Source organism: Eurypyga helias, unplaced genomic scaffold (assembly GCF_000690775.1).
Source record: "Eurypyga helias isolate BGI_N326 unplaced genomic scaffold, ASM69077v1 scaffold11985, whole genome shotgun sequence".
Classification (NCBI taxonomy): Eukaryota; Metazoa; Chordata; class Aves; order Eurypygiformes; family Eurypygidae; genus Eurypyga; species Eurypyga helias.
Genome location: NW_010252103.1, coordinates 41,737 through 53,782, shown reverse-complemented (window position 1 = coordinate 53,782; position 12,046 = coordinate 41,737). Strand labels below are relative to the sequence as shown.

Sequence of the window (12,046 nt, the reverse complement as noted above, 5' to 3'; positions counted from 1 at the left end):
AAGTGAGGTGTAAAACTGCTTTCTGTAGGTTAAGGCTCAGCTCTCTCAGAGGGTCACTGTCCCTGGGGAACTGCTGGCTTTAAACAAAGTGGAGTGGCAGCAAGAGGTACCGAGGGTATCAGAGTTATGGGGAGCAGAAAATAAATGGCTCTGCAACCCAGAGCAGACAGGGATTTCAGCTTTCACAATATTGTGAGAGGGGGGGAAAAAAAAAAAAAAGTCCTGGGGTTAGGTACAGTGCCTGGGAAGAGCCAGGATCAGATCCGAAAGGGAGAAGCTGGGGATAGGGTTGGCAGCAGGGAACTTCTCCACAGGAACACCACACAGAGATGCAGGTAGCTCCCTGTGCTCAGTCTGGCTGAGGAACCCTCCACACACACAAGTACACACCTTCTCCCTCTTTCCTTACTGCCTTGGTGCTGGGGATTTGTCTGCCTTGCCACATGTTGGAAAGGCAACTGTTGAGAACTGGTGGGCTCATTGCAGGAGTGACTCTTAAGAAGATGTTTCTGAGTTGCTTGAAGGGTTTGGCTCGGCTTATCAACCCCTCTCCATCTAGGTCAGGCTTGGAGGTGACCCATTTGCCTTGGCTGTGTCTTCACCTCTGGACCTTGGTAGTGGCTCAGCATGGACCTAGAGCTAAAACCAGCCCCCATCACCACTGGAGAGGGACAAGAGGTGCCCAAAACTCCTGCTAATGCAGGAGGAGAGTCAATGGGAGACAGGGATGGGATGGGAGTGTGTGTGGGAGGCAGAGGGAGGTGGGGGACTTCTCCAGAGGGTCAGGGCTTGGAGGAGCTGAGCTGGGTGCCGTTGGCCGTGGGGTCGGAGAGGGCAGTTTTCCGGCAAGCAGTCAGCGAGGGGTTGTTGAGGAGGGTGTAGGCCAGCCACCACCGGGCTCGGCTCTGCTTGAACTTGGCTTTGCTTGGTGGTGCCTTCTTGGGCTGCATCAGCTGGATGCCTGAAAGGAGATGGGAGGGAGGGAGATCTATTTCAGCTCCAGCTCCCCCTCGCTGGGGCTGCCCAGATGCTGTCTGGGTGAAAGCAGACAAGCCCCCACATCCTATCCTTGCATAGACAGACCAGCTCCTGGGATGGAGACAATCACATACCAAGCAGAGGTGGCATAAAAGTGGAGGGGACATCACAGCCACAACCCTAAATGGTCCCTTTACCCCAGACCACCACTAGCATCTCTAGAGAAGCAGCAAACCTACAGAGAAGACCCCGACCCCAACCCATGGCAAAGGCCAGGTGTCCCCCCAGTTGATGGTGGAAAGGTCTCACCTTCTTCCACATTGCTGGCCTGGAGCCCCAGTGGCCCCTCTGGCCTGGCTAGCTGGAGAAGCAGCAAGCAAAATGCTTTCATCACCGGGTGGGACTGGCTGACCTCAATTTTCAGATAATGGCAGTAAGTGTGATAGCCTGGGGAAACACAGCTCAGAGTAAATACATGTGGTGGGGCCAGACTTCATGGGTCCCCCCTCCCTCCTGCCCTGGATCAAAGGGGAAGGTTATTTGCTGGGCTCCATCTCCGCCCTGCCAGGGCAGCTGTGCCCCCAGAGCTGGGGATGAGCTCCACTCCCAGAATCCCAGCAGGAAAAGTAGAGGAAGGGCTGACCTCTCCTCCCCCCCAGCATTTAGCACAGGAGGTGAGGGTCGTCTGCCCATAGGAATAGGGTCTGGCCACTGGTGAAGCCCAGGGGTCCCCAGCAGTTCATCACCCACCCTTGGGGATGGATGGGAAAGCAGGACTGAAAGGGCATCAGGAGGAGCCCACTTGCTCCCGTTATCCCACCTCCCATTTCTGAACACAGGGCATGAGGACCTGAAGCCACCCATGGTCCCAGCAGCTCCAGGGATGCAAGAGCACCTGGCCATGTCCCCTGGGAGCTCCATGGTGGAAGAAGGGCCCCATGCTCATGGAGGTGCTGCAGAGGGACATCCTCAGTGCTCTACCTGGGTCAAATGTCTCCACTCCACGGTTAAGCAGGCTGATGTCCAGCTGGCAGAAGTGAATGGCATTGTAAAGGGCAGAAATAACCATCCTCCACACCCCGGCCAGGACACCCACCAGGACGTTGATGGGGAAGAGCAAGTAGGTGACTATGTAGAGCGCTCGCCTGTGGGTGGAAAAGGAGTAAGGAACACAAACACCACAGGATGGGAAGCACAGCCCTTCCCAGGCAGAGAAACCTCCTGCCAAAATAAGCCTCCCACCCATCCCTCCCTCCTCAGCAGACACAGCCGCTGTTTGTGGTGTCTCCATCCCATGGAGAAAAGCAAACACCCGTCAGAGCACTTGGAGAGGAGACAGCCTGGTGCACCATCAGGACCTCACAGCTTGGCCTCCAGCATGCATAGGGTCTCCATTTCTCCTTGAAGACTTGGAAACCAGACAAACCATGAGTATGATGGTTTGGGATGGAGAACACTAGCTCCTTTGGAGGCCACAAGAGCCTACAGCAATCTCCCCACAACACTGGGCAAGTGATGGAGGTGATGGAAGTGCCTTGGCTGGACAGAGCAGGACGCATAGGTCCATCTGTCATCCTGGTCTTCAGCATAAGGAGACAGCTTGTGGGCATGAGCAAGGGACCACATCTGCTGGCAGCTTCTGACAGTCCAGCTGACCCTGAGGGATCTGGGCTTCCTCTAAGGCTTGCAAATGGGGATGCTGGAGCAGGACTCAGACCTCACCAGCCTCATCCCACCAAAATCAAGGCTATAAATGGACCACAACCCTCTAAAACATCCATAGAAACCTCTCTGAGAGCATGGATCCACTTAAACCTCTCAAACCCATAGACTTTCTCCCTTGAGCTCATGGCACAGAGAATGCCACAACATCAGGGGCATATGTAAACCCAACACAGTCCCAGGGTCCCAGGCTTCGGGAGGGACAGCTCTTCTCCAAAGGCTCTCATGTTCCCATACCTGTTGGTGAGCTCCTTCCGGAGGGGGTGCTGCTCCAGGAATTGGTAGTGAGCTGCCAAATTTTGCACAATGACTGCAACAACCAGGGTTAACCAGAAGGGCCTGGGGGTTGGAGGGAAGAGGCAGGTTGGACACCAGGAGGGTCCCAAGCATGAGACAGTATCCCAAGCAGCAGAAACCTCCAGCAAAGTTGAAAGAGCCCAAGATAGAGCTTCCCCTTGATAGAGTCCCCCAAAACACACCATGGCCATGGACAGTGCACCCACTTGGGCTTTCCATCCCTCCCCAAGGGCTGAGAGTGCTTACCACATGTTCTGAATAATTTTGAAGAGGTGAGTGTTTGTGCCTGACTGGAGCGGGATGACAAAGAGGAAGGTAAACCCCACCGAACAGATGAAGAAAATCACTTGCTGGATAAGGAGACCTGGGAACACACACGGGGAGAGAAGCAATGGCGGGGGATGATGGAGAAGTGGTTCTTGTTCTTGCTGTTATTCCCCAAACTCGTGCTCATTGCTGAGCATGTCTTTCATTTTAATCCCATAAAAAGCCTACGAGATCCTTTACCTGCCTCCCCCGCTCTGAACACAATGCTCTGTGCGGGATTTAATTACACGTTCAGCCTTTCTTATCGCTCCCTACATTATCCCTGCCGAGAAAACCCATCACTCGCGGCTGCAACTATGATGCCTCATCATAAAAATCAGCCTGAGCTCCGATTTCTCATCATAAATCACACCGAGAGCAGCAGCGGCCGTGGTTCCTTGTGCTCGAGCTTGTGCTTCACCTCTGCAGCTTTACGTTAATGACTTGAAAACCAAAATTTTTAAGCAGGAGGTAGATTCACAGCAGCACAGCGAGATGCAGCCAGCTCTGCCAGGGGTTCACCGAGCACTGGGCAGCAAAAGGAAAGCTGCTCTTCACCCGCAAAGAGCTCCCTGGGTGCTCCCCAGCTCCAACCTCCACATTCATCCCTGCAATCTGCCTGCTAAATAGGTCCCCTTTCCCAAGGGACGGTCACCAGCAGACCTGGTGGTACCCCCACCCTTTCATTACACCCCTGGACCCTCAGCTTGACTCTCCTGCATAGCCTTGGGGTGCCAACATGGTTGGATGTTGTGCATACATCACTGCAGACGCTGCTCAGAGTCACTTCTCATGGGGCAGAGAGGCCTTAAAATGTCTCCCAGCCATGGTGGGGTGAGGATTTCTACCTCCTTTGACATCCTGCACCCATCCATGGAGTGGTCAGCTGTCCCAGCCAGGGAGACCTAGGCTGTGCTGGGGAAGATGCGCAGTGAGGAGCACCAGGGATTTGAAGACTGGGACTGGAGGAGACGTACAGTCCTTTGAATGAGATGCTGCAGCAGCTTCTCAAATCAAAGTATTTGGGCCTGAGCCAAGACAAGTCATCATGTCCCCCCCCCCTTTTTTTTTGGTTCCTGACCATTTGGTGTTCAGCATGGTCCTTCCCGCAGAAGGACAGATTGTGTTTGGAGAAAGAGGAACAAAAGCCTCGCAGCCATCCCTTTGCAAAACAGGGCAAGAAAGTGGGAAAGAGATGTTGAAACCCAGGGTAGTCTGTGCAAGGTGGGAATCCACCACCCATCCACCCCCTCCTGCCCCGCAACGTTCTTTACCAAGGCAAGCAAAAGCTGTCTGGAAGCCGGCAAAGCTCATCCAGCAGACGATGGCTTGTCGGGATGGACGGAGGATATGGGCTTTGTAGAAAACATCCAGCACGGCCCCTTGGTACAGTGACTTCAGGTTGTTCCTGGGGAAAGAGACCAGCTGCATCCTGCCTCGGCGACAAGGGCAAGGCCAGAGGAGTGTGTACCATCCCGTACCTGTGCATCACCAGCGTCCGCAGCAGCATGGCACAGGTCAGCAGGCAGCACAGCACCAGCGAGCAGATGTAGCAGACTGCAGAGGAGCCGGGGGAGATGGCTGGGTCAGGGCTGCAGCCAGCCCCAATAACAGGGTTTTATTGTAAAATGTCTCTCAAGAGCATTGTGGGGGGGCTGAGTTATGGGGCTGCATGGACGTACCCCTCAGCAGGGCACTATGCCTCAGTTTCCCTCCCTCCTCCCTTTGCGATACAGGGAGACCCTTCTCCATCTCCCAGGTGGGCACAAGCCAGTGAGACAGAGAACAGGAAGGGGAAAGACAAGCAGCCAGAGGAAATGCAGGCACTTAGGGTAGCTCAGCACTGGAAGGGTCATGGATCAAGCAGTGAGAATAGCAGGCAGTGCGATGGAGAGTGCCTAGGAAGATACTCTCAGAAAAGGGGATACTGGAGGTAAAAAAGGGATAGAGATGTCAGGAAAATAAAGAGGATGAGAGGGACTTGGTGACTATGGAAGAACCATAAAAAGGGTCCCCATGAGCTGGTGGTACCCCAAGGTAGTGCTGTGGAGAGAGAGGGGCACCCCTGCCATTCCCACACCCCCCCATCTAGGGGTTTTCAATTATCCAGGGGGCCGGAGGCCATCTGCTCAGTTCCAGAACATATCAAAGCCTGCAGCCAAAGGGCAGCATCTGCAGCGCGGTGCTGCTGGTTTTCCCCGCCAGCTTTCCCTGCCTCGTCATCTCTGCAAGTAGCACCCACCCGGAGATGCCTGGCATGGCACCAGGCTCACGGGGCTGCCTTTCATGGCTGCATGTCTGCAGCAGCTGGTTTTTAAGTTCTCCTGGAAGCTGCCCCATCACCAGCTGGTTTTCCTGGACTATCCTCTGGGTTAGAAACCTGGTGACTTCTGAAATCCTCCAAAAATCCCCTTATGGATGCAGGACCTGGCTAGGAACCCACCTTCCAGTGACCACAGGTAGTACTTGACAGTGTTGAGCTCCTTCTCCATGTCACTCGGGACAGCCGGGCTCTCTGAGGGCACCAAGCCAAACTGGACCAACAGCACCACGATGTCCTTAGTCATACCCGCCCGCACGATCTGGATGGTGGGGACAACAGCTACCAGGAGCAGCAGGGCAACCTGTGACAGAGCAGTGCCATGTGAGCCCTGGGTCACGGCATCCCACTGCTGAGCCATTGCCTTAGCTTAAAGATTTAAGGCTGGCTGAGCCCTGGAAGCACATGGCTGGTTACTGCAGCTCAGCCGAGGGATGGTAATACCTTGAGGCACGCTAATACCATCCCCATAACCAAAATTGTGGTGTAGCCATGACCTCTGGGCTCCTCTGCCTCGAGAGGACACAGCGAGGGAGGAGCCTCTGCTTGATATTTAACCATCAGCATCACCTGATAGACAGCAATCACAGCCATGGTTATGGACAGGACAAGCTTCAGCGGGATCCGGAAACCTGGAATGTAGAGTTGGAGGGGTGTATTGGAGAGGAGTCAGGACATGGGGTCGCAGGGGAAGAGGAGACCACAGGTCCACCCAATCCAGCAGCCAAAGGAAACGTCAAGGGGAGAGAGCACAGGAACAGGGCAATTAAATATTAATTGGGATTTCCCCAGGGAAATCCTGCAAGGATGTATAGCTTGGAGCATTTTTTTGTACTTTGGCTGGATGGATTTCCTTCCTGTTGATCCTTCTTTTCCTACAAGCCCATGAAACCTCATGCACCGGCAGCACCAAGTCCCAGGAGCTGCATGCCTTGGAATGTCATGTCCTGGGACAGCCCCTGCTTCTCCCACGGGCAGAGAAATTCCCCATTCTTGGACTATTATTTTATGCACTTATTGATTTTACTCCCTTATCAAGCATCAGGCTGCAATATTAGCACAATCCACATCCGAACGTCACTGCTGCAGTCCACCCATGCTCCATGGGGGCAGAGGGGGATGGGGGGCTGTGCTGGAGAGGTCTGTCTCCCCATCCCAAACCACAACAGTTTGTGCAAAGCCGAGGTGTCGCACGTGTGGCGAGCGGCAGCTGCCATGGCACAGATGCTTTGGGGAAGGAGCCAAGAAAGGCATTTGCTCTCCCCGGGGAGCGGGAGGCAGCCTGTTTGTCGAGCTGCTGCTGCAGCCAAGAGCCCAGCCCGTGCCTGCCTGCAGCCTACCTTCCTCAGGAGTGTAGATGTAGGAGCGTAAATATGCCTGGACCCTTGATAGGAGACTCTCTTCTATCTTTGTGGAGCTAAGGAGGAAGGAAAGGGTGAAAAAAGCATGTCCCTCAGAAGCAGGGAACCTCTCTGTCCCCCTTGCAAGCAGCAGGCAGGGCTCTCTGATCTGGCAGAGGTACAGGAAGGTGTTGTCCTTACCTCCCCTTCCGAGGGCGTTTGGACAGGACAGCCTTTAGGTACTTCTTGTAATAACCTCTCCCTGTAACCTTAGGGAAAGCAACAATAAGTTGCCCGAATTGAGCACAGGGACATGCTCAGGGGCAGGGAGAGGTGACTCTGCCTTTTGGGGGGACTCTCAGAGTATCTGCATCCCACCTGGCAGCCATCTCCTTGCTCTACTCCCCCTGGTCACGCACCCATGACAAGCACGATGACCCGCAGCACCTTCCATGCAGGATGTGGGTAATGGGCTCCCAGCCCTCATTTGGCTAAAACGAATGTGTTAGGGCAATGCTGGTAGCAAATATTCCGGCATCACAAGGGTGGAAACTAATCCACCTTGTTCCTAGCAACAAAGCAGCCCAAAACCAGATGCACCAGTAGAACAGCCTGCCCCTGCTGAAACTCTCATTCCCATCAGCCAGCTCCCAGCAAGAGCCTGGAGGTCACTTCAGTCCACGCTTGGGTTGACAGACTTTTTTAAATAGGTTTTTCCTCCACTCTTCCCAACAAAGCCCAGCATTTCCCAAAGGGCCGGGGATTATCCAGCCTGCTGGGAAAACAAGGCAGACCCAGTCCCAGCATGAATGGGAAGCATTGATGCCTTAAGCCTCTTGTACTAAGGAGTTTACTCCAAAGATGGATTTTTCACTCTCTCTCCAAATCCAGTGATATAAACAGAGCTGCGACCTGTGCCTTCAGAGGGATGGAAGGGAGGCAGCTCCCAGTGCTGGAGAGAAGTAGGGAACAAGGGCCATGGGAGCACCCTAGTTCTCCCAGTTCCCCAGGCAGACAGGAAAACCATGAACTAGTCCACATTGCTCCCAAAACCATGCAGGTCCATCAAAGGGTTGTCCCTTGATACCACACACACCCCCCGCGCCCTGGTTACCCCATGGATCTTCCTTACCTCCTTGTCCAAGGTCTCCTCCTGCCCAGTGAAGCTCCTGATGAGTAGGGCTGGATACCAAAGGCTTAGCAGCACAAGGCAGAGGATAATGGGGATGTAAGAGAGCGTGGAGTAGTATTTGTAGATCTGAGGAGAAGCAGAGATGTCACATGCCAGACCACCGCAGCCTGGGGGTCTAGTCCTGGGCAAGTGACACATTAATATCACTTCAAGGAGGAGATGAGAAAGCTGCCTCCAACTCTGGGCCTTTCCCGGCTGGTGGGACACATACCTTCGGTGACTGGGGACAATCTACCTTCTGCCAGATGTGGACCACACAGTGGCACCAGGAGAGCAGGCAGCCCACGAGGTAGCTGACCCTGTGCCGGACGGTGGCACAGGCAATCAGGGGGTAGTAGAAGGCAGGGTAGTAGAGCAAAGCCAGGATCTTCCAGTACTCTGGATGGGATGGTGGGGAAAAAAAGGAGGGAAGAGGAAAACAGACAAGAGAAGGCAGCGGTCTCAGTATGGACCAGGGTGACCAGGTTGCTCAGGGTGCCACCCAAAGATGCACTCCTGGGTGGGGAGGAGCATGGTGCCTATGGGCGAGGGTGCTCGCCTTACCCCGTGTGCTCTGGGAGGAGTGGGCGATGAGCGGCAGAGGGTCCCTGTCCAAGACCAGCACGCACAGGGAGGAGAACAGAATGCCAAACACCGCAGCCACCAGCCCGCGGTTGCCTTCATCCTCCAGAAAGTTGGCTGGGCTGCAAGGCAAGGAAGGGACAAACCTGACACCAGACCGTGGGCAGCTTGTCCCTCACCACCTTCCACCCCAGAGCTGGTTTATGCCATGCGAGCTGGGCAGGCTGCACTTCAACATCCCTCCACCCATTTGGCTGCAGTGACTTCGGGACTGGGGGGCAGGGCCAGGGTACCTGAGCAGTCCTGGGACACCGTTCCAGCAGCTCCGGTGGAGACGCCTGCGTTTCACCAGCAAGGACAAGCCCACAAGCACAGCCAGCTGCCAGAAATCCAACCAAGGGAGCAATAAATATGTGTGTGTGTGTTGGGTGGCTCAGATGTGCTGCTACATGATGGGAGCCTCCGGAGACACCATCACTATCCAACATCCTAAATTCAGCCATGGCTGAAGCAGGGACAGCATCACCTGCTCTGATGAGTTACAGTCTCTAAATGCCTCAGAGGGACCATACTGGGGAAAAAAACCCCAAAATAAATCAAAGCCTTCCTTTGATTACAGACACACAAAGTCTGATGCTGTGCAAGTCCCTTGTTGGAGCATCCCAGGTCAAACCTCACTCCAGCTCAAGATGAAGAGCTCAGACCTACAATTTGGGAGTAGACAGGCATGCTGGGGGACAGCAAATATGGCATCGGGGAAGACAGCCCACCTCACGGTACTTGGCAGGTACTTACGGAGACAGGTGCCATGCAGATGTGATACAGTCTGGGAGAAACTGTGGGGCTGCAGTCTGGGATTACGCTGGGAAACATGCTAGAAAGAGAGGAAAAATAACCTGTGCGTGGTTGCATTTAGTCCCAGAAAGACAAAGCAAAGATGCTGGGGTAATGCCCACATACAGAGCAGCAGCAGAGGTTTCGGTCTGATGCTGGGAAGCAGCAAATCACTGAAGGATATGGCCATCAATAGCCAGGGATGAAGTCACCCTCACGAGATGACTTTATGATCAAGGGAGAGAGATAACACCTGGGAGTGGCCCCCCGAACTGATGCCCCAAAGGGGCTGGGCAGCCTCCCTGCACGTACAGGGATACCACGACTGAACAGGAGATCAGCAGCAAAGGATGAAGCCCTCTCCCCTTTACCTCTTTTACACCTATATTCATTCTGGATCTCTCTTTTCAAGGGATACAGCCTGTAAAACAGCAGTTCTCCTTGCTGCCTAAGGCACTGTACTTATTAGATGCCAACTGGGAGGCTGAAGACCCCTTGGAGGGTGTTTCAATACCATTCCCATGGGAGAGGGACCAGCCCCAGAACTGGGGGAATGGTGGAGGCACTGACTGTCCAGGGTAGGTGTGTGCAAGACATTCCCCATCCAGCCAAGCAGGCGTGCCAGGCTTTGCTTTATTTATTCACCCTCTGGCCTCCATTCCATCCCTTAATCTCTGCTTTGCCCCAGCCCTCCTGCTCTCCCCAAGGCCAGGCACAATCATGCGGCCACCTCTGCCCAACACCAGGCAGCAAATCCCTGTGCTGGGGACCTGAATACCCTGAGCTCCATAACTCACAGGAGGGAACCCCCTGAACCCCGTAACTCACAGGAGGGAACCCCCACGTGAGCCCTTGTGCTCTCCCAAACCCTGCATTGCCAGTGGAGTGGGAAGGGATGGGAGACCAGCCGCAGAGCAGAGCCCCCTGAGCAAGGCTGCAGGGAAGAGATAGTGAAATTCAGATTTCTCAGTCATCATGTCCAAGGCTGTCACCAGCTTGCCAGAAAAGGCTTTATATCACGGGCTGCCATTAGCAAAGCTCAGATTTCTGCCTTTGGATAGACCAGAAAGTTCCTGCTGTCCCAAAATAATCCAGGCTCTGGAGATCCAAGGCACTTGCCCACAAGACTGAGAGCACAGGGATACCAAAACTCCTTTTTGGTATCACCAGGGCTTCAGCATCTAAATCTAGAGCATCCACGAGCTGCCAGACAAGCCAATCCCCCAGTGCTGCCTCCATCCCTTCACTGACCATGGGTTGCTACAAAGGAGAACACCCAGAAAATACCCCGAGGTTTTCTAGCAGAGGTTTGGGTCATTGAGGTGGGGGTTCGCCTGGGGAAACCAGGGCTGGGCAAGGAGATTTCAAAGGCCGTTTCGCAATGCAGAAGATCAAGGACAAGGAGGAACCCTTTGGGCTGGTTACCACTGGGATCTCCTCCTGCTTGCCCTCAGGATTAGGTATTGGTCAACTGAGCAGCATAAAACCCACCCGCAGGGGACTAAGTCAACACAGGGACAATAGGTGCTGACAGATGGGCCTTGGAACACCCAGTTTCAAACCTTGTGGGACATCTTGGATAAATGGTCATGTCACTCTGTGCCTCAGTTTCCCCTCCCTGCTTACCCCCACTCTTCCAGAAGCACTCTAAACAAATTAAGCATTTTTAGAGTGGGGAAAAAAAAAAAAATCCTTTTTCACCACCTCCCCCTCAGCTGGGAATAAATCCTGACTCTGCTGCTCAGGGGACATTGCTGTACAGAAAGGGGATAGAGCAGCCAGGCAGGAGGCCCAGGGTGACACCATCAGGGACAGAGGGACATGTGGCACCCACCAGCAAGGTTGGACACTTACTCATCCTGTGGCACAGCCGGCTCCACTGTTTCATAGATGTACCAGTCGGAAGCAAGGTCGTCGGCGCCAGCAAAGCTGTCGTCCAGCAGAGCATTGTGCATCCCACCAGAGCCGTTGGCTGCCATGGCCGTCTCCTTCCTCCCTCTTGGGCTGGAAAGGGATGGTGAGATGCAGCTGGAGGCAGAAAGCAACCAAGCTTTCCCAAGGTGGGTCCCCCTGGACTCTCTGAAATGCAGGGATGGAGGTGCTGAGCCAAGAGATTTTATCTTCTCAGGTCACTCCTGCAGCTGCAGTGAACCAGGAGCTTTCAAGCTCCAGCTGTGCCTCCAAAGCTCCAGCTTTTATCTGGACTCAGAGGGAGGGAGAAGGGATGAACACCCCCACCGTCCCCCCCAGCCCGAGGTCTCAGGGCACACCTAATCTTCCCCCGGCCGCTCCCTGCCCGCCACGGGATGCTGATAGACACGGAGTCATTGTTTGGGTTGTTTAACAGTTTTTACGCCAACGACTTGAGAACTGGTGCAAGGGTCAAGTTTTGGGCTCAGCAGCACAGGCTGGATGGCAAAGTGGGGATGAGAGCTCACCATGACTGAGGAGCCCCTGACCCATGTCCCCAGTGTCCCTCTATGCCACCTGGTGCCC

General features: G+C 54.4%; 1 protein-coding gene across 1 annotated transcript; it reads right to left on the bottom strand.

Moving 5' to 3' along the window:
- Positions 1 to 782: 782 nt before the first annotated feature.
- STRA6 (stimulated by retinoic acid 6) lies at positions 783 to 11,529 on the bottom strand. The gene is made up of 17 exons (XM_010152235.1): positions 11,405 to 11,529; positions 9,512 to 9,590; positions 9,010 to 9,095; positions 8,699 to 8,838; positions 8,367 to 8,533; positions 8,096 to 8,221; positions 7,165 to 7,232; positions 6,964 to 7,040; positions 6,194 to 6,255; positions 5,747 to 5,927; positions 4,785 to 4,860; positions 4,578 to 4,711; positions 3,244 to 3,361; positions 2,938 to 3,039; positions 1,960 to 2,123; positions 1,288 to 1,425; positions 783 to 961 (listed from the first exon to the last, which is right to left on the bottom strand). Exons 1-17 carry the CDS (start codon positions 11,527 to 11,529, stop codon positions 783 to 785), a joined length of 2,022 nt encoding a protein of 673 aa, XP_010150537.1.
- Positions 11,530 to 12,046: the final 517 nt, after the last annotated feature.

What these genes read in the sequence shown, in the direction of transcription:
- STRA6 (XM_010152235.1), bottom strand. Translation starts at nt 11,529, where the DNA reads ATGGCAGCCAACGGCTCTGGTGGGATGCACAATGCTCTGCTGGACGAC. An exon ending in CGGACGCTGGTGATGCACAG is followed by an intron (nt 4,712 to 4,784) that starts GTACGGGATGGT and finishes CTCTTTCCCCAG; the next exon opens with GAACAACCTGAAGTCACTGT. An exon ending in GGCCAGCAATGTGGAAGAAG is followed by an intron (nt 962 to 1,287) that starts GTGAGACCTTTC and finishes ATCTCCTTTCAG; the next exon opens with GCATCCAGCTGATGCAGCCC.